Source organism: Stegodyphus dumicola, chromosome 4 (genome assembly GCF_044657685.1).
Source record: "Stegodyphus dumicola isolate Sdum_Otavi_A_Nest chromosome 4, ASM4465768v1".
Taxonomy (NCBI): domain Eukaryota; kingdom Metazoa; phylum Arthropoda; class Arachnida; order Araneae; family Eresidae; genus Stegodyphus; species Stegodyphus dumicola.
The window spans coordinates 107,899,586-107,925,276 of record NC_140771.1 but is presented as its reverse complement, the minus strand read 5'-3'; the positions used below and the strand labels follow the sequence as shown (position 1 = coordinate 107,925,276).

The following is a 25,691-nucleotide window of genomic DNA, read 5'->3' as shown; positions in this document are numbered from 1 at the left end:
AAGTTTTAAATGACATCGAAAATAGCAAACTTTGAAGTTAAATATCATGTTTAAATTTTGCCATACGGGAATCAAACGTTTTGTGCTTTATTTTTTCTAATGAGCAAAGCATCAAAGCATTTTCTAATGAGCATAGTAAGTATAAGAATTTGGGAAACGTATGAAAAATTAAATTTCGTATTTTACACCAAATTCATTTCTGTCAATAACACCATATACCTCCCCAACGCGCCATTTTGGCACACATATATTTCGTTACAAGAACTGTTCATTTTGATCTCTTCTACCTGCATTTTTATTTTTGCCAGTTGTTTTCTGGGCACCTTTTCTTTGCATATATGTACTGAATTAACAAATTGTTCATTGTTTAGATCAAAGAACAACGAAATAAGGAACTGAATAATGATATTTCTCAACAACTGTTCCTGAGATTAATTAATTACGTTCCTATATGTGAAAATGTGTGGTTTATCCTCTTTCAGTTTTTCTAAATTAATGATTAAAAACTCGTGTTATACACTAATTTTTTCACCTAATTAGAATCGCAATTTGGAGCTCAAAATTTACAGCTTTATAAATGATGATAAAGGTTTTCATTTAATTACTGTTGAATGTGTTCGGTAAAAATGTGAAGAATTAATGGACACTTTTAAAACAAAAGTACAGAGCAATTTCTCAAAAATATTGCGATCTTATAGCTTGACGTACAATTTATTTTTAGCCTGTTAAAATTCTGCTACAGCTAGAAATATTCTTATAAATATTTCAAGATATTTGAGTAGAAGTAATTGAAAGGAATCTTTAATAAACATAACAAAATTCTCCAGAACAAGAAAGCGTAATTATAAAGGAACGCCCAAATATTTGGAATAAAATTTTTACATTTGGTAATGTTAAAAAATGTATGAAAGTGCAGAAGAAGGAACTTAATATTCAACATTTCATAATAGCTTTGAATAAAAGTCTTTACTAAATCCTCTTCTTCAAAATGTAATGTTAGAATAATATTAGAGTAATAAACATTTCTTATTTTTCCTGTTTGCATTCTTAAGCAAATTTAGCATGAAAGTATTTCTTAAAGCATGGAATTTCGTAAAAGTTTTAGATATCTCGAGCAGTATTTTATTTCATAAATAAATAATTCTGAACAAGTGAATCAGAAAATAATAGATGAACCGTGTATTTTACTGAGCGGAACTTTAAAATTTTAGCACGCATTTTAATGAGAAAAAATACTTGCATAGAACAAAAGATGTTTATAATGGAAAAAATAAAGCCTTCGTTACAATAATTTTTAGAGACAAAATATTTTATTTGTAAGATCCGTATTTCTGAAGTAAATTAGGAACAAAATTTTCATTCTGCTAGTACTGTTCGAGAAATTACATCTCTATTTCAGTTTATTTTTACGACTTTACTTGGTCCCGCATTTCATTACCCTCAGGAGCATGAGGAGCAGATACTTTTTTCCTCCCAACAAAGCTAAAAAGCTACGCTTTCAAGAAAAGGTCTGAACACTGCATTTAATTTTTGAAAGGCCAAACAAGGCTGTAGCTTTCAGATTCAGTACGTGCGCTTCAGTATATCAAAATGAGCAAGCTAGTTTTTTTCTTCATAGTATGAAACAATAGATTGCATTGATGCTTTAGGACTAATCATGTTTTTTCCTAATGACTAATAATAACTTATTAATTTAAGGTAGTATAAATATTATATTAAAAAGATCTGTTATTAATAAAATATTCCTACTTTACCTGCATTAACCAAAACTATGCAATTGCCACAGGTGCAGCAGCTTGTGGATGGTGTGCGCAGTGGTTTCAAACAATATAAAGTGCTATTTAAAAATTGCGAAAGTGTCACATAATAATTTCAGCCAGTTAAAAAGAAACAATATGTTACTGGAATGATAAGGGGTATATACCATCATTTAGAATATATGCAACTTCAAATTAGCAGATAGTGAGATTCAAAGTGATTCCCGGGCTGCTGAATGAAAAGATACCCATGATTAATTCTGGATCATGTTCTCTTTGTCTGTCTATCTGCAGATGACCAGATCTGAAACCCACCAGTCTTCTTTTATACGACTACTCAAAATCAAATCTGAAAAAAAAAAAAAAAAAAAAAAAAAAACTTTCAGCTCTCCTTGAGGATATTCATTTAGCTTTCGACAAAATTTCGGATGACTCAAACTATGAATATGTCAAACATTCTATATTCCAAAGATACAACGCCGCTGACATTGTCGTCAAAGTTCGACCATTTGAACTTTTATTATGAAGTACATTATGAGAGACACCGAAGTCCTGCAATTACATCACGATAGTTCTTTGGTCACCTGGGGATGAAAATGATGTTATCACTTTGCAGTCACTTATCTCTTGAACGGAGCACCGAACTAAAATCACTCTGATTGCATTTTGTTTCATTTAACCTTCCGAAAAAATATGTGTCGCATGTACTTTCTTAAGGCAAACAATTTTCATCGAAACTCTCCAAACCAAACTTTCATTTTTTCTCAGTAAATCTTCGAAGCAGTGATACCGGTAGACTATTCATATTACGTAGAAGTTGAAATCATTGCTTCAGTATTGCTGTAAAGAAAAGTGGCGTATTTTATGATTAAAGTTGGCATAATGAACCCCACTAAAATAAAAATAAAAATAGAAATAGAAATGGGGTTTGAATGAAATTGTCAGCTTTAATTTCCCTTCGCTAATTTTTCCTAAAGTACAAAATAATGAAATAACTTAGTTTACAATCTTTAATAGAAATATCGGTAAAAGTAATAGATTACTTTTTTGGGGGGAATTTAAATTTTTATTGAAGAGGTAATGCTTTATTAAAGTATAATGTTACGTAGGAGGATGAAACAATACTAATTTTTGGGGTCCCCTTGCTTTGGTTATGAATAATGGAGAATCTTTTCAATATGTGGTTGATTTTTAGGCATATCATTAATGAATTCATAAAGAGAAAAGCAAATTGAAATGGAGGTAGTTAATTGTTAGATAATGTACTGAAAATAATGGTTATGTAATATTTATGTGCATTCCAGATTTTGTTAAAAAAATGTACTCCTCTTTAAGCCCTAATGTGAATACATGAGATTTAATAGGAAAATGCTCTATGTACTATTTGTATTAATTTAACTTGATTATTTACTTGCTCGGTCCCGGTATAGGTACAAACATAACGCAAATATTTTCCTCGTAATTATGATCATAAAAATGTGAACTTTGGTGAAATTGAGTTAAGGGATAAATTAGAAAGAGGGAATATGATCGTTTAAGGGAAGTAAATTTTTCTTTGAGTACTAAAGTTCGGTTAGGTATTTAAACCAGTGATTGAAATGGTGGATGCAGACTTAAATTGAAATCGATCAGCTAGAGGCATATATTACAACTAGCGATAGTTAAGCAATTTCTGTATATGTAGACATATATTACCTATATATGTCTCCTTGAGGCTCTGACAACCTTACTTCCATGAAATGTATGGACAAGACAACAAAAATTTATGTATGTAATTACCTATATATGTCTATATATTTAATTACCTATTCGATTTATTTAATATTTAACAGTGTAATTATTCTATATATAGTATGATTATTAAGCCCTTCTTCTTTTTTTAAAATTTCATTTATCAAAATATCCGTTTATAATGTTCTACCAAATGTTAGAATAAAAAAAAGTCTTCAAATGGGAATCTTATTTTCGAGTAGATAAGCATTTGTATAAGAATTGGTGCTAATTTTAACAAGTTACAAAAAAGTGGCGCATTTTATGATTAGAGTTGGCATAATGAACACCACTCATAGTACGCATGTACACACATATACAAATTGCATACAATGTTAACATTTTTGGAGAACTTATCGGTTAACTAACGGATTCAGTAACTTAATGGGAAACCAGGTAAATAATCATATTCACAAAGCAAAGGGAAGTCTAGAAAATTAACAACTAGTTTCTAGTAAAATGTAGTTGTCAATCTAGATGCATATCTGAATTCAGCATCTAAATTAACTGATCTATAAGCATCTATTCTAAAATTGAATGCTCGATGAGACGGAACATCATCGACAGTACGTAATTGCTTATTTAAATCAATAAGTTGCAACTATTTAGTTTTTAATTTTAAAATATTTCGGTAATTATCCTAACTGTAAAATTTAATTTAATTTGATTTTCTAAACTTTTAATTTCACAAAGGAAAATTAATAACCCTTGAGTAACCCAACTGGGACAGCTGTTAGTGACTCTGATTGTTGTTCAGAAGGCCCCGGGTTTCAATCCCGGAAAAGGCATGAATGTTTGTAAATCTATAGTATCTGTGCGGCATGGGGTTACTCTAAATATGTCTTTTTCGGGTTTGAATCCCGGAAAAGTCATAGATGTTTGTAAATGTATAGTTTCTATGCGGCATGGAGTAACTCTAATTATGCGACGAGCGGAAGTCCTCTCGAGAAGCTGGTGGTCGGGAAAGAGGGGGGGGGAGATTTCGGACCCATCCTCGCCATGCGCAGTCCTCAAAACTGGGTACGTACCTGAGCTTAAATCGGGCTGTCATTTATATGGTGCCCAAAGCTCTTGCCAAGGGCAGGCGCATTTGACTCCTTGCTAGGAGGAATGTGTGGACTTGCGTACACCATTGTAAGACAAGCGGAACTGGTAACAATAATAGTGATAAAAATAACTCAAGAGATGCCGTTTCATTTACATGGCCATCAAATAAGTAATACATCACAACATTGTAATGCAATTAAAGCAAATATTTAATGGAAATGGATCCGTGTCTGATTTGAGGTAGGATAAATGGCGCCTCAGTTTTATGTAAGAGGCAAAAAAGATGTTTTTCCACTTACGCTTCCGAATCCGCATCTACTATTCCATGACACTCTCTTTTAAATTCTTGGAAAAGCTGCTCAGAATCGATAAAAAACAAGGAATCCGAATTAATAGAGAACACTTATTTACGGCTATGTTAAAAAATAATCTGTGCATCGTTGTTAATATAAACTCTTCACTTAATTTATACAGAAGCATTACCATTTTTTATTTCAGCAAAGGCAGATTCTTAAACAAACATTTTTGGAAGGTTGGTATAATTATTCAAACTTAATGATTCTATTGATATTTAAATATTTATTTATTTACCATCTAAAATGTCTAAGTACAAGAAAGAAACGTATCGTGATGATAAACACTCAAAAATCAAATATATAATAATTGTTGTTCCAAGCTTATCGTTACTATGGCAACTCGTTACTATGCGATGAATTTAATTGTTGCCACACATTCTTTTTTCTAAAATCTTTATAAAATTTCGGCTTAAATCCTGCTCATGAAGACATAAAGGTTTCAATTTCCTAAAGTAGTTAGAAACATGTGCTTCGTTTATGGAAGTAGATTTTCTTGTTCATTTTCATTCAATACTCAGATGAATTTCATCTTCCCGCACTTTATTTCAATAACGTGAAAACTAGTTTTTTGTCAATAAAAATCCATCTTTATTAATATTAATAAATTTTACTTAAGCACAGACATATAACTCCTCCATCTTAATAAAAACTATAAGTACAAATATCGCATTCGATCTTTAGAACATCTTCTCTTCTGATGTTGCCATTCCGGCACAGCATAATTCTTTTTCTTTTATTCATAATTCACGATATTTACAGTGTAGATAGTCAAAATTTAACCAGAGTTTGGCAGCTTCAAAGAATATTCAAAGGGCGCCATTTACTAAATAATTAATAGAGGCAGATTTTTAGAAAATAATCATAATGCTTGAACCACGAAAGAGTATGCTTTAAAACCTTTCACGTTCGATTTTTTTCAACTGAAAGCAGAATCATTTCTGATTTTGATAAATACTTTAAAAATAAGAACCTGAAATAGCGCAAAAATATACCTTTCATGACTTTCAGCAATTGCCCATTCAGAAATAGCACGTACACATGAATTCTGAGAATGTTTGGAAAGATTATGTTGTTTTGAATTCAAATGTACTCGCTCCTTCATGAATTTAAATAACCATACGCTTTCAAAATGTTTTTTTAATAATATTTTTTTAAATCAGACACAAAAGACGGGAAAGAAATAGTCTTCGCAAACAATATCACCTCACCTGGGTGTCCGGTTGTTAAACGCGATATTAACAGACTAAATAAGGATATCAAAAATGACATCAAAGCACGTAAGGACAGTTTATTTGACGACAAGCTCTTAAATCTGGATACTAAGGATGGTTCTTTCTGGTCACTCATTAAAAATATGAAATCTGCCTACACCTGCAATAGATCTCTGTACTCTCACAATCAAGTTGCAATTTCAGAATCCTCTAAGCTAATATCTTTGAAAGTCATCTAGAACAACAATTCCAACCTAAAAGCTGGCCCAATAATCCAGATTTTTAACTTCACACTTTAAATCATGTTCAGGATTGTTTAAACTCTCACACAGCTAAGAATCTTCCTAAGTTAACTTCTGAGAAAATTTCTACTGTTATCAAAACTCTTAGGAGAAGGACAGTTTTTGAATTGATAATACCTCCAAGACTCCTATTAAAAATTTTCCTGTAAATATCATCGGCAACTTCGCGAGTATTGCAAACGCTTGTCTCATGGCTTTGCTTTTTCCTACGCCATGGCAATCGGCAAAATTCATACTCCTCCCGAAACCTGGAAAGAAATACACGCAGCCGGCTATCGTCCAATTAATTAGTTTACTTCCTATAATTGCAAAAATCCTTGAACGTGTTACTTTAAATAGAATGAAGTCTTTTACTTTCACCTCCTACCTCTTGATCAATTCGGTTTTAGAGTTTTAGAGAAGGACTTTACACTACGAAACAGATACTCAGGATTACTGAATTCTTAGATGCTGCACTTCCTGCTTATTTAAATGTTGCTGTTCTCATGCTAGACGTGGCCAAAGCTTTTGACCTCTTCTGGCACGAAGGTTTAGTCTCGAAATTAATTCTACTCAATCTCGATAGAGAACTCATCTTACTGCTTCTCTCATTCATCACTCAACACACCTTACGTGTCTCTGTTAGTAACGGTCTCTACAATTTTAGAGCAATACATGCAGGACTTCCCCAAGGTTCGGTAAATGGTCAATTTTGTGCACATGTTATGTAACTAACTTCCCCAAACTCAGTTCCATTAATAATTATATGCTTGCCTGTTTGTTGATCACATGGCGCTGGCTGTGAAATCTGTCAACATTAATTTTGTAGTCCGAAACCTGCAAGACCATATTCCTGCTACTGAAACTGACGTGCCAACTGGAAGGTTCTCATTAATGTTTCCAAATCTCAACTCCTTATTATTAGAAGGAAAAAGAAAAATACCCCTATTAAGATAAATCTCACTCTTTTCGACGAACCCATGCTCATTGTGAAGCAAATTCGCTATCTGGGTCTCATTTTAAATAACAAACTGACTTGGACCCATCATATCTAGCATATCATAAGTAAAGCTACTAAAGTTATGCAATGTTTCTACCTGCTCATCGGTAAATTTTCAAACTTATATCTTGCCAAAAAACGTCTGATTTATCTGTTCACTGTAAGACCTATCATGTAATATGCTTCTTCTTCTTTGGCAACGGTTTCCAAAAACGTAATAAGAATTTACAAACTATGCAAAGCTGAAGCATTTATGCTTCAGAATTATGACTAATACTAACATGCTTGTGAGAAATAAAAGACTTCATTGAGATCTAAATATCGAACCGCTTTCCAAGTATCTGCACAAGACCAACGAGAAATTCTTCCAGAATGTACTGGATTGTAGCCACATAATGCATTTCAACTTATTCCATTATAAAATTCTAAATGAAGATCGTAATCTGCGACCTTATGCTGCATTCCTCCTTATAGACAATAAGGATTTTAATACTTCATTCTTGTGTTTATTTTAAACTTGCAAAAATAAAGCAGCTCTGCAGTTGCATCACATGACGGATGTAGATTACCTCCTCGCAAAATTAATTATTTTATTTACTTATTCATGAAATTTTGTGTCTTTTATCTAATTTTAATAGATACGGACTCAGCGAATCCGATGTCAACGCCTACTCACGTGACCATGGTCACTTCCCTTTCTACATTTTTGACAGTTCCTCTTGAACTCAGCTTAGGTATCAGTGTACGTGGAACAGCCACAGTTTAAAACCACTTCAAGACAGCCAGAACACGTCGTGCATTATTTGTACGACAATTGCGGCATATGAACGGTAGCTGGAGTTAGGAAAACGTGTAAAAATTACGTGTAAAAGTTTCATCATTTAGGTAATGCAATGACTGGGGTTTATTACAAAGAAACAGAATAAATAAAATAAATAGAAAAAAATAAATAGAGGGAGAAATGAATAAAATAAATAGACTCTTTAAAAACCTGAATTGAAAATGTAATGCATTATGATACGTTATACACGTATAACAAATTTTCCTTATAAAAGAAGAAAAGAAGGAGCAAGTTCCTGATAATATTCAGGGTAAAATGGTTTAAAAATCACATCAAATGGGATGCGTACAATTCATTCCATTTACAAATAACAAAGTGAATTTAAAGCATTAAATTCATAATCTTCTACAATACGGTAATGCTTTTAAATGTCAAATATACCCGCCAAATTTAGCCCAAATTGAATTTACAAATTTTGTCATGTAAGTGTGAGCGCCAAAGTATAGAAAAGCTGTATTTTAAACAAGATTTAGAAAAGACACCATGTAGTCAGCAAATACTTCTCCGGAGGGCGAGTATCGAGGAGTTAAAGGTATCCAATGTATGTGATAAACATATTATGCCCATTTATGGTTGACAAAGTATTAGATCTCAGGATTCCTGACCTTATCGCTTGTAATAACTTACTTACATCTTCTTTATCGGTGGTTCTTGTGTTCTATTGGCCAAACAAAGACACTTTCCTTTAACTAAATCTATTTAATGAAGAGAAGACTATGTACAAATATTATATACAGATTACAGAGTATCTAGTTTATGTCACTCTCAACCACTCTCATCAACCTCTCAACCCTCTCTCCCGAAACTCTTAATTAGCTAAACCTACGGGCTGCGCAGCGCCCTCTATCTCTTTTTTTCTACATGACTCCCCACCTGTACTCTTTAACAAGAGTACACAAACTTACTTACATAACAATATCAACATTAATTAATAATGGATTAATACTAAATGGTATGACATATATAAATGAATAATATAAAAGAATAATCTATACTAGTATATATCAAAGCCACAAATGAACATAATAATTAATAATATAATAAAACTCAATAATATCAAAAGTTCTAAATTAAATCTCGAAAGGATATAACATCTGGATCGATCTTCTGAATTGTCCTTTGGGCGTGCGAACAAGGCACGCTCGAACATGTTCATCTCTTCCTATAATCACGTTTTCAATTACACCCATGTCCCAAAGTAGTTTGGATTGTTTTGGTCCTTCTACCAACACAACGTCTCCAGTCTTAAGGTTCCGCTCAGTTTTAGGATTAGCAAAGTTATGCGCATTTCTAAGATGGAGTAAATATTGCTCTTTCCACTTGATCCATGTTAATTTTAAGAGCTTAGATTGGTAAAGCTTCCTCCTGGTTAAAGTCTCTTTGTCGGATACCTTGTTAAAAATTTCCAAGAAATGCTCGGGAAAGTTAAATGTACCACGTCCTGGCAATAAAAACTGTGAAGGTGTGAGCGGGCGAGGTTCACCCAGCTCGTTTCTCTCGTATGTTAGAGGTCTATTATTTAGCACACACTCGAGTTCAGTTAATACTGTAGAGAGCTCTTCGAAAGTCAGTAATGCTCTCCCTAAGATTTTCTTCAGAGGTTCCTTGATGCTTCTCATCAAACGCTCCCAGAACCCTCCCCACCATGGGGAACGCTCAGGTATGAATTTCCATGTTACCTCTTTGGATGTCAAGAAATCACTCACACTTGGATCTGCTTTGATTCTTTTAAATCCTTTAATTATTTCACATGTGCTGCGGAAATTCTTCGCATTATCTGAATAAATCACTTTGCAGCTCCCTCTTCTTGCTAAAAAACGTCGTAATGAAAAAATGAAACTTTTTGCTGACATATCTGAAACCACTTCAATGTGTACAGCACGAGTGACGGCGCATGTAAATAAGGCTATGTACACCTTTTTGTGGTTACCCGCTTTTTCTCTAATAGTAACTGCTCCCGTCGCATGTAAATAAGGCTATGTACACCTTTTTGTGGTTACCCGCTTTTTCTCTAATAGTAACTGCTCCCGTCGCATGTAAATAAGGCTATGTACACCTTTTTGTGGTTACCCGCTTTTTCTCTAATAGTAACTGCTCCCGTTAAGTCGATGCCTACAACTGTGAAAGGATTACTTTGGACTAAACGATCTCTGGGTAACTGACCCGTTAACTGTTTGGCGGGCTTCACTGCAAACTTTTTACACACCAGGCAAGCGTTAATAACTTTCTTTACTACTTGTTCACTGCTACGCCTATCGAATTAATTTCTACCTTTTCGTTGCCCTGCGTTGGCAACATGCCTTTTGAGATTTGTCGTTCGTAGGATTCGGTCGCTAAAAGCGTAGCTGGCCTGTAACGGTTGTAATTATTATTTTATGCTTATCTGTACTTCTGAATTATTACTAAATGTTTACGTGTGAATGTTATATTATTAAATGTATTCAGTTTGATTGAAATAGACCGAGAGTGACTGAATTTATTAAGTATAATCAAAGTCGAAACTGCGTCATCCATGTCGGCGCCATTCTAATACGAGGTACGTAAACATCATTTGGAGGCACGCCGGCGAGATCATATCAAGAATTCGTCAGCAGTTCCAATACAGATAAGTGATGATTTTTTAGTTCGATTTACATCTAAATTTGATTCTTGAAGTTTTATATCTATTTTGTATTGATTTTGATTTTGAACTTGAATACTTCGATTACTTATTATGGATCAAGCTACTGTCATTAGATTGCGTGGTAGGGCAAAAGTGGCCTTCACAAGGCTTCAGAATACTATTTCTTCCGATTTATCTAAAAATGAAGTAATTTTGCATCTGGAGCGCTTAGAGAGGATTTATTCAGATTTTGATAAATTTGATGCCCAATTACCAGAAGAACAATCAGAAATTGAAGATTTTGAATCGAAGTATTTTAGTTTGAAACTTCAGTATCAAAATTTATTAGATGTATTTAATGCGGCTAATGTGCCAAATGTTACAGGAAATTCTAATATTAGTAACTTTAAGTTACCTAAGTTGAATATTCCTATTTTTTCGGGTAACTTTAATGACTGGATGAATTTTAAAGATTTGTTTGTTGCAACAGTGCATAATACTTCTTTATCGAATATACAGAAATTTCAGTATTATTCGGATCACTTGCTGATGAACCAGTTTCTATAATTAAACATATTCCGTTATCAAATAATTCTTACGAAGAAGCATGGGCAAAATTGCTCGCTAGGTACGATAAAAAGAAACAAATCGTACAATCGTTAATTAAAACATTTATAGATCAAAAATATATTTCACAAGTTGATAATGTTAATTTACGGCAATTAGCTGATACTTCCGATGAAGTTATCAGAGGTTTAAAAGCTGTTGGTGACAAAGCAACTTCTAGGGATCCATGGTTAATATTTATGTTGCTTCAAAAGGTTGATTCAGAAACTCGAAAGTTATGGGAACAGAAAACAGCGGAAGATGATTTTCCTACATTGGAATCATTTTTTGAATTTTTAAATTTAAGGTGTTCTTCTCTCGAAATTATCATAAATAAAGAAGCGGAAGCTAAAGTTGTTGATAAAAATAGTAATGTTAGTTCGAAAACATTACAGAATTCTAAATTTAGTAATACTAAATGTTCGAAATGTAACGGACTTCATGCGTTATATAAATGCGTTAAATTTAAGAATTTGGATGTCACTGCTAGAAAGTACTTTGTACGGAAACGAGGATTGTGTTTTTTATGTTTAAATTCACATCTAATCAAAAGCTGTAATTCTCAGTTAAAGTGTAATTTGTGTAATTCAAAAACGCATAATAGTTTGTTGCATGAAGATATTAAAGCTAACAACGTACAGCTTTTAAAAGCGCCAAATGAAAACGAAAGCACTCCAGAGCGAATTTCGAATGAATCATGCAAGGGTCCAGGTCAGGTAGTTGTCAGTAATACGATTCAAAATTGCAACTCGGCGATTTTGCCTACAGTTCTCGCACTCGCATTTTCATCCAGTGGCGAAATTAAATTATTATTGGATTCCGGAAGTGAAAGTTCGTTTATTTCTGAACGAGCTTTTCGAAGATTAGGATTAAAAAGAACAAATAAAAGGTTACTTTTGCGTGGAATTGCCGGAGTGCCAGATTCCACAACTCGTGGTTTTGTTGATTTTAAAGTTCGGTCAAAGATAAATAATGAAGTAATTGATGTTAACGCATACATTTTGGATAAGTTAACTTTGCCATTGCCGGAACAAGTGATTAATGTAAAGCATATAGAATACATTAAATCTATTCCGTTAGCGGATCCGAATTTTGCTCAACCCAAAGAAATTGATTTGATTTTAGGAGCTGATTATTTTTTCTCCGTTTTAAGATGTGGCTCAATATATGGTTCGAAAAATGAGCCTGTAGCTCAAAATACAATTTTCGATTGGGTGATTGCTGGGAAGGTCGGAAATAATATGGAAGGCCCAAAAACAGCAAATGCACACTTCATAAAGTTAGAAGATAATATAAATATTGATTACGAACTTAAACGTTTCTGGGAAATGGAGGGTATTGTCGATGTTGGGAAGAAGGAATTTCTGACACCTGAGGAACAATTTTGTGAATCACATTTTCAAAACACTCATGCTGTTAATTCAGATGGGCGATTTGTTGTAAAACTTCCATTTTATAAATCGCATTTGAAGTTGGGTGATTCAAATCCGGCAGCAATTTCTAGGTTGCGTTCCATGGAACGAAAGTTCAAAGATAATCCGGAATTTGAAAAACAGTATAAAGATTTCATACGTGAATATGAACAGTTAGGACATATTACCGTTATTAATGATGATTTATCTAACAGATCGGATACAGAAAAGTTTTATCTTCCTCATCATGCGGTAATTAAACCTTCTAGCACAACGACAAAATTAAGAGTAGTTTTTGATGCATCCTGCAAATCTGAAAATGGTATATCATTGAATTCTCTTTTAGGGGTAGGTCCGAAATTACAAAGAGATATTTTTGAGATTTTGATTAATTTTCGATTTCCTAAAATTGTTTTCACAGTCGATGTGGAGAAGATGTATCGTCAGCCCCTGAAGATCAGAATTATCAATTAATACTTTGGCGATACAATTCCAGTGATAAAATGTGCACGTACAAGTTGAAAACAGTTACTTATGGTCTTTCCTCTGCTTCATTTTTAGCAACTCGATGTCTGAAGCAGATAGCTTTAGAGTCTAAAGAGGAATCAGATGTATCTCGTATATTGCAAGAGGATATGTATATGGACAACTTATTGTCGGGTGCAAATACAGTTGATGATGCAGTATTTTTATGCAAGAAAATATCTTCAATTTTACATGCACGTGGTTTCGATTTGAGGAAGTGGAATTCAAATTCTGTAGAATTCTTAACTGAATTTAAGGAACATTGTTCATTGAATTCTGATTTTGAGATATCTTCTAATTCGAGTTCGAAAGTCTTAGGACTTTTTTGGAATTCAACTACTGATACCTTCAGTTTTAAAGCTACACTGCACATCAACGCACCTATAACAAAAAGACGCATATTAGCAGAATCTGCTCGCATTTTCGATCCTTTAGGTCTCTTTTCTCCTTGCACTATATTGATTAAAATATTCTATCAAAAACTATGGTTAGTTAAAGGCGACTGGGATTCAGTTGTTCCCCAGCATATCTCAGATGATTGGTTTAAATTTCAAGAGACATTCAGTCAAATCAATAATTGTGAAATTCCGAGATGTGTCATACTTACAACGGACAGTGTTATCCAACTACATGGATTTTCTGATGCATCTTCGCAGGCTTATGCAGCAGCCATTTACTGTCGCCAAAAATGCAATGGTACGGTTAAGGTTAATCTTTTGGTATCAAAGACTAAAGTCGCGCCTATAAAGCAAGTATCCATTCCTCGATTAGAACTCTGTGCTGCGTATTTGTTGACGAAATTAATGCGATCTCTATTGAACATTTTAAAGAAGTTTGATTTTGAAATCTTTGCGTGGGCGGATTCCAAGGTAGTTCTGTCTTGGCTATCAGCTCATCCACGTAAGTGGAAAACTTTTGTGGTAAACAGAACATCTCAAATCATAGAAGTGATACCTATTAAACATTGTAATCATGTTCCCTCTAAACAGAATCCTGCAGACATTGTTTCTCGTGGTATTGAACCTCAACGCCTACCAAATTGTACTTTGTGGTGGAATGGTCCACCATGATTGCGTCAGGAAGAGGAAAAATGGCCTGAATATGAATTAAAATCTGAAGATGATGCTGAAGTAAAGGCTGAACAAAGATCTGATCCTATTTTTATTTCTCATATACGTGAATCGAATGATTTATTAGCTAATTTGTTCGAGCATTATTCTTCGCGTTGTAAAATTGTTCGTATTCTGGCTTACTGCCAAAGATTTATTACTAATTGCAAGAAGCATCATGTTACTCAGAACATTTCACGTAGTGGCATTAACTCCAGCTGCCTTATGCCGCTAACACTTCTAGAGATTCGAGTAGCAGAAAATTTCATTATTCGTTGGATTCAGAATCATCATTTCAAAGATGATTTACAATGTATTAAAGAAGAGAAACCTTTACCCAAGAAGAGCCAACTACGTTCTTTGCATCCATTTGTAGATAAAGATGGTCTCTTACGGGTGGGAGGACGTCTTCGAAATTCATCTTTAGCATTTAACATCAAACATCCTGTCATACTTCCTTTTCGACATAAATTTAGCGAATTACTAGTGAAAGAACTTCATATTACTTACCTTCATGCTGGTCCTTCTTTATTATCACACCTCATCAGACAATCTTACTGGATAATTGGAGGAAAGAAACTGATACGCAGTTGTGTCAACCATTGCTTAATATGTCATCGATTTAAGGCTGCTTCAAATTCGCAATTGATGGGTGACTTACCTGAACACCGTGTGACTTTGGAACGACCTTTTTACGCATCTGGTGTGGATTACGCTGGTCCTATTACCATGAAATTTAATAAGGGTCGTGGTTCTAAAACAACGAAAGGCTATATAGCTCTGTTTGTTTGCTTGTCAACTAAAGCTGTGCATATAGAAGCAGTCAGTGACCTGACGGCAGACTCGTTTATCGCTGCACTTAGACGTTTCATTTCACGTCGTGGTGCACCACGGCACATTTACAGTGACAACGGTACTAATTTTGTGGGAGCATGCCGAAAACTACAAGAACTAAATCAGATTTGGTCTTCCTTGTATGCAACGGAATCGGTTTCCCGAGAACTAACTAAGTCATCTATTGAATGTCATTTTATACCGCCTGCTTCGCCCCACTTCGGAGGAATATGGGAAGTCGGCATTCGCTCAGCGAAATTTCATCTGAGAAGAGTATTGAAAGAGACTATTTTTAACCTACGAAGAGTTGTCAACACTACTTACCCAGATCGAGGCTATTTTGAATTCACGTCCACTTACTTACGTGAACGATACTGATATTGACTGTATTAATGTTTTAACCCCTTCTCATTTCATTACAGGTGATACTTTAACTTCCTTTCCAGAGAGCCAACAGACTTTACGCACAAGGAGTTCTAGGTGGGAACTTGTACAGAATCTACGTCTGGGATTCTGGAAGCGATGGAAAAAGGAATACTTGACTTCGCTTCAGCAGAGATCCAAGTGGCAGCACAACAGACCCAATCTAAAAATCGACACGGTGGTTCTTATCATCGAAGATGGATCTCCACCGCTAGCTTGGCCTATTGGACGGATCATCGATGTCCATCCGGGCAAGGACGGCTTAGCTCGCGTAGCCACTGTCAAAACTAAAACTGGTGTTTTCAAGAGAGGAATTAATAAACTTTCACCTTTGCCTGTGTATCAGGACTAAACCTGATAGGGTGGGAGTATGTTCACTGCCACGCCTATCGAATTAATTTCTACCTTTTCGTTGCCCTGCGTTGGCAACATGCCTTTTGAGATTTGTCGTTCGTAGGATTCGGTCGCTAAAAGCGTAGCTGGCCTGTAACGGTTGTAATTATTATTTTATGCTTATCTGTACTTCTAAATTATTACTAAATGTTTACGTGTGAATGTTATATTATTAAATGTATTCAGTTTGGTTGAAATAGAACGAGAGTGACTGAATTTATTAAGTATAATCAAAGTCGAAACTGCGTCATCCATGTCGGCGCCATTCTAATACGAGGTACGTAAACATTACTTGTCTTCCTTTAGGTATCCAAAATTTATTCCTGACTTTGGACAATGTTGCCATGACTCCTGAATGGAATACTTTTATATGTTCACTAAATATCACTAGTTCGGTGAACTTCGTTTTGGGCAGAATAATGGGATGTTTTTCGTCATCTATTAATTCTGATTGTTCCAAACGACCTCTGACACGCAAAATACCTCTACTGTCCAGATATGGTGCTAAACTGTAAAGCTTAGAATCTGGTGTTATTAGATTATTCCTCTCTAGTTGTTGAATATCCGAAAAGTAATTCGCTCTCTGTACTTGTTTTATCCAGTGCTCCTCAGCTTCTTGGATCTCCAATACAGTAAGAGGACCTTCTTCACAAGCACGTTTTCTTAACTTGGCGACAAACCGCTTTACCCAAGCTGTAACTCTCAACAATTTTTCTAGACTGCTGAATTTGGTAATGTCTAACGCATTTTCTTCTTCTGGAATAGTCACTTGAACATAAGTGCTTAAACGTTCTAAATTTTGAGAATCAGTTTCTACTTTAAACTTCTGCTCAGGCCATTGATCTTCAGAATCTTTCAACCATGATGGACCATGCCACCAGTTATTATCTTTCACCAATGCATTTGCTGTTTCACCACGAGTTAATTTATCTGCTGGGTTTTCCGACCCTGGACAATATTTCCACTTATCAGGCGAGGTACAGTCTTGTATTTCTGCAACTCTATTCGACACGAACTGCTTCCACTCACGCGCTGACCCCTTTATCCACCACAAGCAAATTTCGGAGTCCGTCCACAGAACTAACCTACCTACCAAATCCTGAAATATTTTCAATAAATATTTTCCTAACCTAGCTGCAATTACAGCCCCCATCAATTCCAACCTAGGGAGGGACAACTTTTTTAACGGAGCTATCCTACTCTTCGACATTATAAACGACGCACATACCTCTCCTCTCTCATTCTTATATCTAAAATATGCCACCGCTCCATATGCCACTACTGACGCATCACTGAAAATATGAATTTCAACCGACTGACCTTTACTTAGAACTTCTGTAAAGTAATACCTCTCTATTTTCAACGCGTTTAATTCCTCAATTTCAGCGCACCACTTTATCCATTTGCACCCTAACTCCTTTGGCAACTCTGCATCCCACTCCAAACCTCTCTCCCATATTTCCTGCATCAGTCTCTTAACTCGCACCACAAATGGAGAAATAAATCCGACTGGGTCAAACACCTTAACTGCTGTGCTTAACACCGATCTTTTACTATTTCTCAACGATTCCAAACTACTCAACAATGATGTAACGTCTACTCTCAAACCATCCTCTTCTAAGTTCCACACCAAGCCTAACACTTTCAACTTACTATCTGTCTCAGACCTACTTTCTTCACACAACCCTTCCTGAACCCACAAGTCACACAGCTCTTTAGAATTAGTGTTTAGCTTTCTCAAATTAAAACTCGCGTCTCTCAAAATAGATACCGCCTCTGATGAAAGACTGAAAGCTGATTCTACACTTTCCCCTCCATAACACAAATCATCTGCATACAGTGAGCTATTTAGCATCTCGACACAGTTTTTGTTTGTTTCCGCATATTTCTTTAAATGATGTTTGATCGTTGCACTCAATAAAAACGGTGAACAATTACATCCAAATAATACTCTGTTCATTTGCATAATTTTAAAGTCCTCACTGTCATTATCAGGATACCAGAGAAATTTTAAATATTGCCTATCTTCCCTTGCTATCCCCATCATCAAAAACGCCTTTTCTATGTCACCGCAGAATCCAATTTTAAATTTTCGAAAGGAAAGAATGATATCCAAAATATTCGGATTTAGGTTTGGGCCCTTTTCTAAGCAATCGTTTAACAATAGCTTTCCTCTTTCGCAACTGCTGCAATTAAATACCATTCGAACTTGAGTGCTTTTTTTATCTTTACGGACCACTGCTCGGAATGGCATAAAGTATCCCTCTCTCGTATCCTCACACTCTTGAATAATGTTGTTTTGTGTCTGAAATTTAATTATTTCCATAAACTGTTCCCTCACAAAGCTGTTACTTTTTAACTCTCGCTGCACCCTTTCGAACTGCCTTTTCGCTAAACCAAAATTATTTTCCAAATGCTCTGGACTCCTATTCCACAACAAGCGAGCCTCATACCTCCCGTCTACATATTTCAAATCCTCTTCAAATTGTTTAATTATTCGCTCATCGCCAGAACCCCTTTCTGACGCGCACTCAGAGATTCCTAGACTTTCAATCTCCCAAAGCTGACGAATCTGATCCGATATTTTTAATTCCTCTTCCGAATCGATGTGTATAAACAAGCCGGTGGAGTCTGACCCTGAACTTAACCTCTTACTCTCTCCCCCCACTCTACCACTCAATGTCCAACCGAATATGCTTTCATGCAGTACTAAACAGTCTGTTAACCGATGTGTTTTCCCCGTTAAGATGCAGTTCAAGTAATCATTCCCAATTAAAATCTGTACCTCTGCCACTTCACTATCGCAGCTGTCAGATAAGTGAAATCCTTGTTGGCGAAGATTGTTTATAATTTCTGCAGATGGCTTGGGTAATGCATTGGAACATATGGTTTTTACTTCGAGTGCTTCGATGATTAGAGTGAACCCTGTCTTATTTTTTAGAGAAAGTCTTTTTCTTTTAAATTCTTGCACTGGCGGATTCGAAGATGCAAATGTATGAATTCTTAATCTTTCTTTACCAATAGTTGGTAAACTTGCTTTTCTGGAAATAGACTGACAAACATAAGATCTTTCGGAAGCTGAATCGCATAACAACCTAACGTTAAATGTGGAATTATTTCCTACCAGTTGACCTCTCAATGTCTGATAATAAATCACGTCATTAGGAATTTGCTTGCTCAGTGTTTCGAGGAATAGTGAACTAACGTTTGTCTCTTTTGCTGCGCTCGCAGTATTTTTAATGGATTTATTTTCTTGCCCTTCTGCATCACACAGGCTCTCTAAATGCGACAAAGATTTGCAAATATTACAGGTTTTTTGTGACCCGTTTTTAAACAGCGCTTGCACTTAAATTGATCGTATAATGCTTTGTGTTTCTCTGAAATACTTAAGTCGCAGTCTTTAGAAAGGTGAGATTTAAGACAAAAGTCGCACATATAATTTTCGACTGATGTATTAAGCGTCGCCGCTGATACCATTTTCTTTTTAATTGGAGCAACACTCTTACGATAGTTGTCGGTATTTCTTTCACTGGTTATCGAAAGTGTTTGTTGTTTAAGACCCAGAGTTAGTGACTTTTCGCGCGCTTCTACTTCTCTCTTTAGAAACAACAATAAATCTGACACTGGTTGACTCTGTGTCGACCTTTTGCTCCCTACTAAACTGTAACACTAAATCTTGCGGTATACACTTATATAAAATAGGAAGTAATAGATTGCCGTAAGAATTAAAATTAATATCTAATGTCTCTAAACTTCTTGTTTGAACTGTTATTTCATCATATAGTTTTCTTAAACTGGATACATCACTTGAACGGCGTACTGACTCTAAAGCTAGGAGAACGTTCATATGCGCGCTAACTAATATTTCTTTTTTCCCAAATCTGTCAGTTAAGATTTCGATGGCCTTTATATAGTTTTCTCCTATTAATGGCAATCCGCTTATAGCTTTTGCAGCTGAACCGGTGAGTAAAGATCTTAAATAGTTAAACTTCTCAACATCTTGAAGCGTATTGTTTTCGTGAAAGGCAGCTTTATACTGAGCCCAAAATTCAGTAAATTTACATAAATCGCCGCTGAAAGTTTCTAAGGTAATGCGAGGCAATTTAGTATTATAATTAGTTTTGATTTCCGAAACTTGTGAAGTTGTTCCGGTTTTACCCACATTTTGAATATATCTATTGACTTTAGATTTACATCTAATGATGGATTCGCTGTATTCTAAACAATGTTCTACTTCTGTCTCTAATTCCTGAACAGTGCTTTGAGAATTAATAACTTCATCATATTTTAACAAGCTACTTTCTCTCTCGATTAACACTGAAAGCGATTCCTGCAACACTTCTAGGTTCGGATTCTCGCTTTGCAATTCCTCATCTAATTTCCTTATTAATTTTGTTACACTGGTACGAACCGAACCTCTAATTTTTCTATTTCTCTCGACGGTTTCTTCAAAACTCATTATCAAAGATAAATTGCATGCAGATAAAATGAAATGACTCACCTTCTGGCCTGATGCTACCAAAACTTGATGTATGTAATAACTTACTTACATCTTCTTTATCGGTGGTTCTTGTGTTCTATTGGCCAAACAAAGACACTTTCCTTTAACTAAATCTATTTAATGAAGAGAAGACTATGTACAAATATTATATACAGATTACAGAGTATCTAGTTTATGTCACTCTCAACCACTCTCATCAACCTCTCAACCCTCTCTCCCGAAACTCTTAATTAGCTAAACATACGGGCGGCGCAGCGCCCTCTATCTCTTTTTTTCTACATCGCTCTTTTCTTAATCGAATCAAGTTTCGAAATTTTTAATAAAAATAACTTATCAGATATATATCTGTGAAGTAAAATCTGGAAAGTAATGTGGAGAAGAGAAACAATAGGGGTCACATAAGTAAGTTTTGAGCAGAAAGCTGCCGAACTAGTAATCAGTCTATTATAAGGAAAGCGTGAATCAAAATGATGCCGTTGGAATACAGAAAATATACAAGATACATAATCAGAGAGTACACTTATCCATTACTAAGTGTAACATAGTTATATATATATATATATAATCAACTTTATATAACTAGTGGTGGTTACTGACCGTTTGATATTGTTTTGATCGTTAAAGTCATAATTATAAACTTTAACTACAGGCGCGAATGAATATCCATTCGCCCTTGGCTTCCATGAAGTCTTTTGATTATGTAATAATAATGGGTCTTTTGATTATGTGATAATAATGGGTTTTTATGTTGATAATTTTGAGTCCTTAGTGAATTACATTATTTCTTATGTACCAATTGGTAATTAGTTATTTGCCTCAGTACATTATTCCGGACAGTTTACGTTTGCTTTTTGTTAATTCTACATGAATAAGCCGAGAGAGAATAGACATAACAGAGTTTGATAAATTGTCCTAAATTTAGTGCTGAAGGATGCACTTCCACTCGTGAAATAAAACGCACTACATGTGGACAGGGAAACAATTTGGCCTATTTTTCACATTTCGGAGACAGGAAGGAAGAAGAGTTTCCCTTTAACTTTGTAAGATCATAAGATCATCTGAGAGCGTCTACACTACTCTCATGTTTTTTTTTTCCCTCTTCGTCTTTTTCATATAAGATATTACGGTCAGAATTTCTAAGGTATGAATTTCCTTCTCAATAAGATTTTCTGCTGTGTTAAAGATTTTATTTGATTTCAGGAAATAAAACTATGAAACGAAGCGAAGCGGTCATATTTATACATATTATATAAAGTCAGATCCTTTTGAGCTTTTCATTTAAGCGAAAAGAAAATAAAGCTATAAGATAATTTAGTTTGAAATCCAAGTTCCTTCAAAATGTTAGTTATTACTGACAATCAGAGTAATTTTAAAATCAAAATTGAAAGTATCTCTGCAAACTTTTAAATTTTCACAGACTATTTAAAAAACCTTCTGTGCAATTCAAAAGAACTTTAATTACGTTAAAAATGCATATTGAATATGAGATGTATTCTCAAAGGAAATAAATGTGAGCTCTGGTAATTATTATTATTATACCGGTAAAAATTTCCCAGAATTCATTCTCTATTAATATACTGTGTTATAACTGAATCGAAACTAAAGAATAGTTTAATTAATAAATGCATTTGACTAAAGATACGTAAAAATGCATATCTCTGCTTATTTTTCTGCAACTAAGCAAAAATATGTATTCTTAAGTAGTCTTGAGATAGTCACTTAATAACTAATTTAATAAGCTGAAGATTAGGACATTGTAATCTACTTCTGATTCTTGAGACCTAATTCCCTAATTTCAGCTCCAAATCAAAATAAGTAAGTAATTCAAGTAATTATCTAAGAGCTATTTTTATTAATTATGTAGAAAAAGGGAGAATGAAAATAGAGAACGATCTTAACTCTTGATAAATGTTTAACAATGAAATGCAATTAAATTTAACGCACAAAGAAAAGAAAGAAAAAGCTAAACGTGTCTCAGGGGTGGAAAAAAAGTCCTCAATTTTCCACTTATAATTAACTAAGGAAAAAAGTTGGTTTTTCTGTCAGAAGTTTATATATTCCTTTTGAAATGCGTTTAGTCAGGTTTTAATGAAATAAAAGATAGGAAATGCAGTTATTATGAAAATAAAGCTACAACTAGCTTAAGTAAAAATTTTATTAGTTTTACTTAATAACAGATTAAAATTTTGTGCATTTATAGACGTTATAATATGTTTTCAAGCCAGAAAACGTGAGAAACAATCTGTGTTTGTTAGAGCTATGGGCTTTAGCTAGCTGGTCATGCTAACCAATTACACGATGCGAGTCGGGCCCAATTTGCTATCTGAACGTGCTAACCACTTACTTTACGAAATAAGAACGGAGTAAGGTGATAACTCTTTACTCCCTGTTTAAAAAGAGTTTTGGAAGAGGCAGCAGGTCTTCTCGAACAAATGTAGCCAGTAGCGAGTTATTGTCCACTATATTTTAGTTCGGGTGCCATTATGATAGAGACTGTTTAAATTTTTCAGAGCACATTCAAACGTGAGAAAACTAGTTCTGCCCTGGAACTTACTGCTTGCTTGCTGAACGAACAGCTTACATCACAAGAGTATGAGTTGAGGAACGTTATACAATAGATATGTGATACATGTGATCTCCGTTAATATTATTATTATTCAGATATTGTTATAAAATTGTTGAAGTCACATCAGTTTATATATAGGAATATGGAAGATATAGTCCTTATTATGATCAACATTTGATCAATATGATCATAATATCAGACAATAAAATATTTAATTGAAATAAAGTCACCAAATAAATTCAAAATTGATTATAAAAATTTTCAGATGACAGAGAAATATTCCCAAATAAGAGATAAAGCAGCCAAACAGCAAGGTCAAGTTTCTAGTCAATCATTTAAAAACAAGGAAAATAACAGCCTTACACTGCTGAAAATTTTCACTAACTCTATCAGTTTTTATTTATCTTTTGAGTTTTGAGGGTGATCAGACAGAGGTCCCTCTTTTCAGGAGCAAACAAATTCTGCAGATTGTCCCAGCCCTGAAAACAAAATTCTTATTAAACTTTCACACAAAACTACGGTTGCTTTTCTGTTTAATTTAAAATTTTATATTGCAAGTTCCAGTAAGTGATGCCCTTCTAACATTAAGATTAGGAATTGATTAGACAGAGCAATTAGATCAAATAATTTCCAAAAACGTTATGAACATGCCATAAATGAACTTTTGCATTTAAAAGACATTATGAATGGGTCATAAACTAATTTTGCATTTTCCCAATTAAAAATGCTCCGAAAATACCTATTCATATGCTTCTAATTATATTTATATTAAATTATTTAATCTCCATTGTATTTTGATGGATTATTTTTTCTCGTCGTTTAAAGTTATCATTCGGTTAATATTACCAAAATAGCCGTGGACAAACGTGATCACATCGAGATCACACATTGTCTACTGTAATTTTCTTTCATTGTATACAGAATAATCTTACTGCTTTTTACTTACTTCTAGAATGTTTTCAGGAGAATACCAGATTTTTAGATGAAACTCGTTATCATTCATGACATTAAGTAATTTTTTCAATACATACTTCAATAATCTCAGCGATATAAATTATTTCTTTTCTTTTTATAGTGTGGAAACTTGCCATATTTGTAATCGGAATTACAACCGCAGTGTTGCTGATATTTTTGCTGATAACTTACAGGTTAGTTCCATTTAAGTTATTTAAATCATAAAATTTGCACAGCAAGTGGATGAAGACACTCCGATTTTAAAATTGGATTCTTCGAAAGAAATATATACAAACTTGTTTCAGTTTCATCAAAATATGTGTTATTATCTTATAAGGTATTTCTCTCGCCTTCTTAATATACACCCACTTCGCGGTGCAGTGGTCAGCACATTCGGGGCGTATTCGAGAGGTCCGTGGTTCGAGTACCGGCGAGGGCATTGCTCATTTTTCATCTCTCCTGCTTCGAAATAACCTCTCTCTACAATCTTATAATTATTTCAATATTTAAATTTACTATTTAGATTTTTAATAATATTAAAATTTCGTATATAAAGTTTGCACTAACAATAGAATAGTGTTGAGAATTATTTTTGGTTTACAAGATACAAATATTTGCAGTGTTGCTAATTACTTTGTCTATGCTGAACATAGCAGAAATTTGTTGAAGCATCTAGTGACTTATCGCTGATGCAAATGTGAAAACGACTAAGTTCTTTCAACCTTTCTCTGGACCCTTCTCGGATTTACAGAAAAGCTTCCACTTAGGCTTTAAACTCAAGATAAAAAAATAAGAAACTAATCTGAAGCTAAACTAAACTGTCTTAGCCGAAGCTGTACACAATTACCTAACGTAAATGGCCCTTAAATTAAATTAGCCAGCTATAATATTAGTAGGCACGCAAAGCAAAATACGGCCAAGCGTAATGACTTTACAACGAAATTGCCTGACAGCAAACACGCGTCACTAGGGGCTCCTAAGCTTTTCTGCTGAGTGAAGTGAAACTTTCTTTATGTATTCTCTCTACTTTATTTACATGTAACACGATGCTAAAAACTCATTCTGATAGGAAGTTATGCAGAGTGCAATCGCTCTGACTAATCGCTAATCTGACTAATGACTAATCGCTAAAACTGACTAATCGGTCTCGAAAGAATCGTACTCCGACAAGTTACATCGTATCAGCAGGAAACTAAACCAGAGGGATGGCGAACCTATGGTGCCAAGTGTTCTCTGAAAACCTTAAGACCTCGAAACTGACGGAAGTCAACGAAAGTAGAAGTTAAAGAAAAAACCCGGTTAATTAAAAATAAAACTTACAACCTACAACCCGAATATTTGAAATTGGTCAAGATAATTGGATTTCTAAAATGAAAAATAACAAAACTGACTTATTTCAGTTAAAATGAATTCTTGCATTCGTTTATGCAGGAATTGAGATGGAAGACCCATTGGTAGGTTTCAATTTAGCCAGTATACACCCATATCGCTTTATGGTTGCGA

At 34.4% G+C, this 25,691-nt stretch overlaps 1 protein-coding gene across 1 annotated transcript in view; it reads left to right on the top strand.

Annotated features, from left to right (window-relative positions):
• LOC118201722 (guanylate cyclase 32E-like) overlaps positions 1 to 25,691 on the top strand; it is a 199,784-nt gene that overhangs the window by 60,581 nt on the left and 113,512 nt on the right. Inside the window, exon 7 of the mRNA XM_085815325.1 lies at positions 24,310 to 24,382. Within this exon, the coding sequence (XP_085671451.1) occupies positions 24,310 to 24,382 (73 nt within the window). The remainder of the gene's footprint in view (positions 1 to 24,309; positions 24,383 to 25,691) is intronic.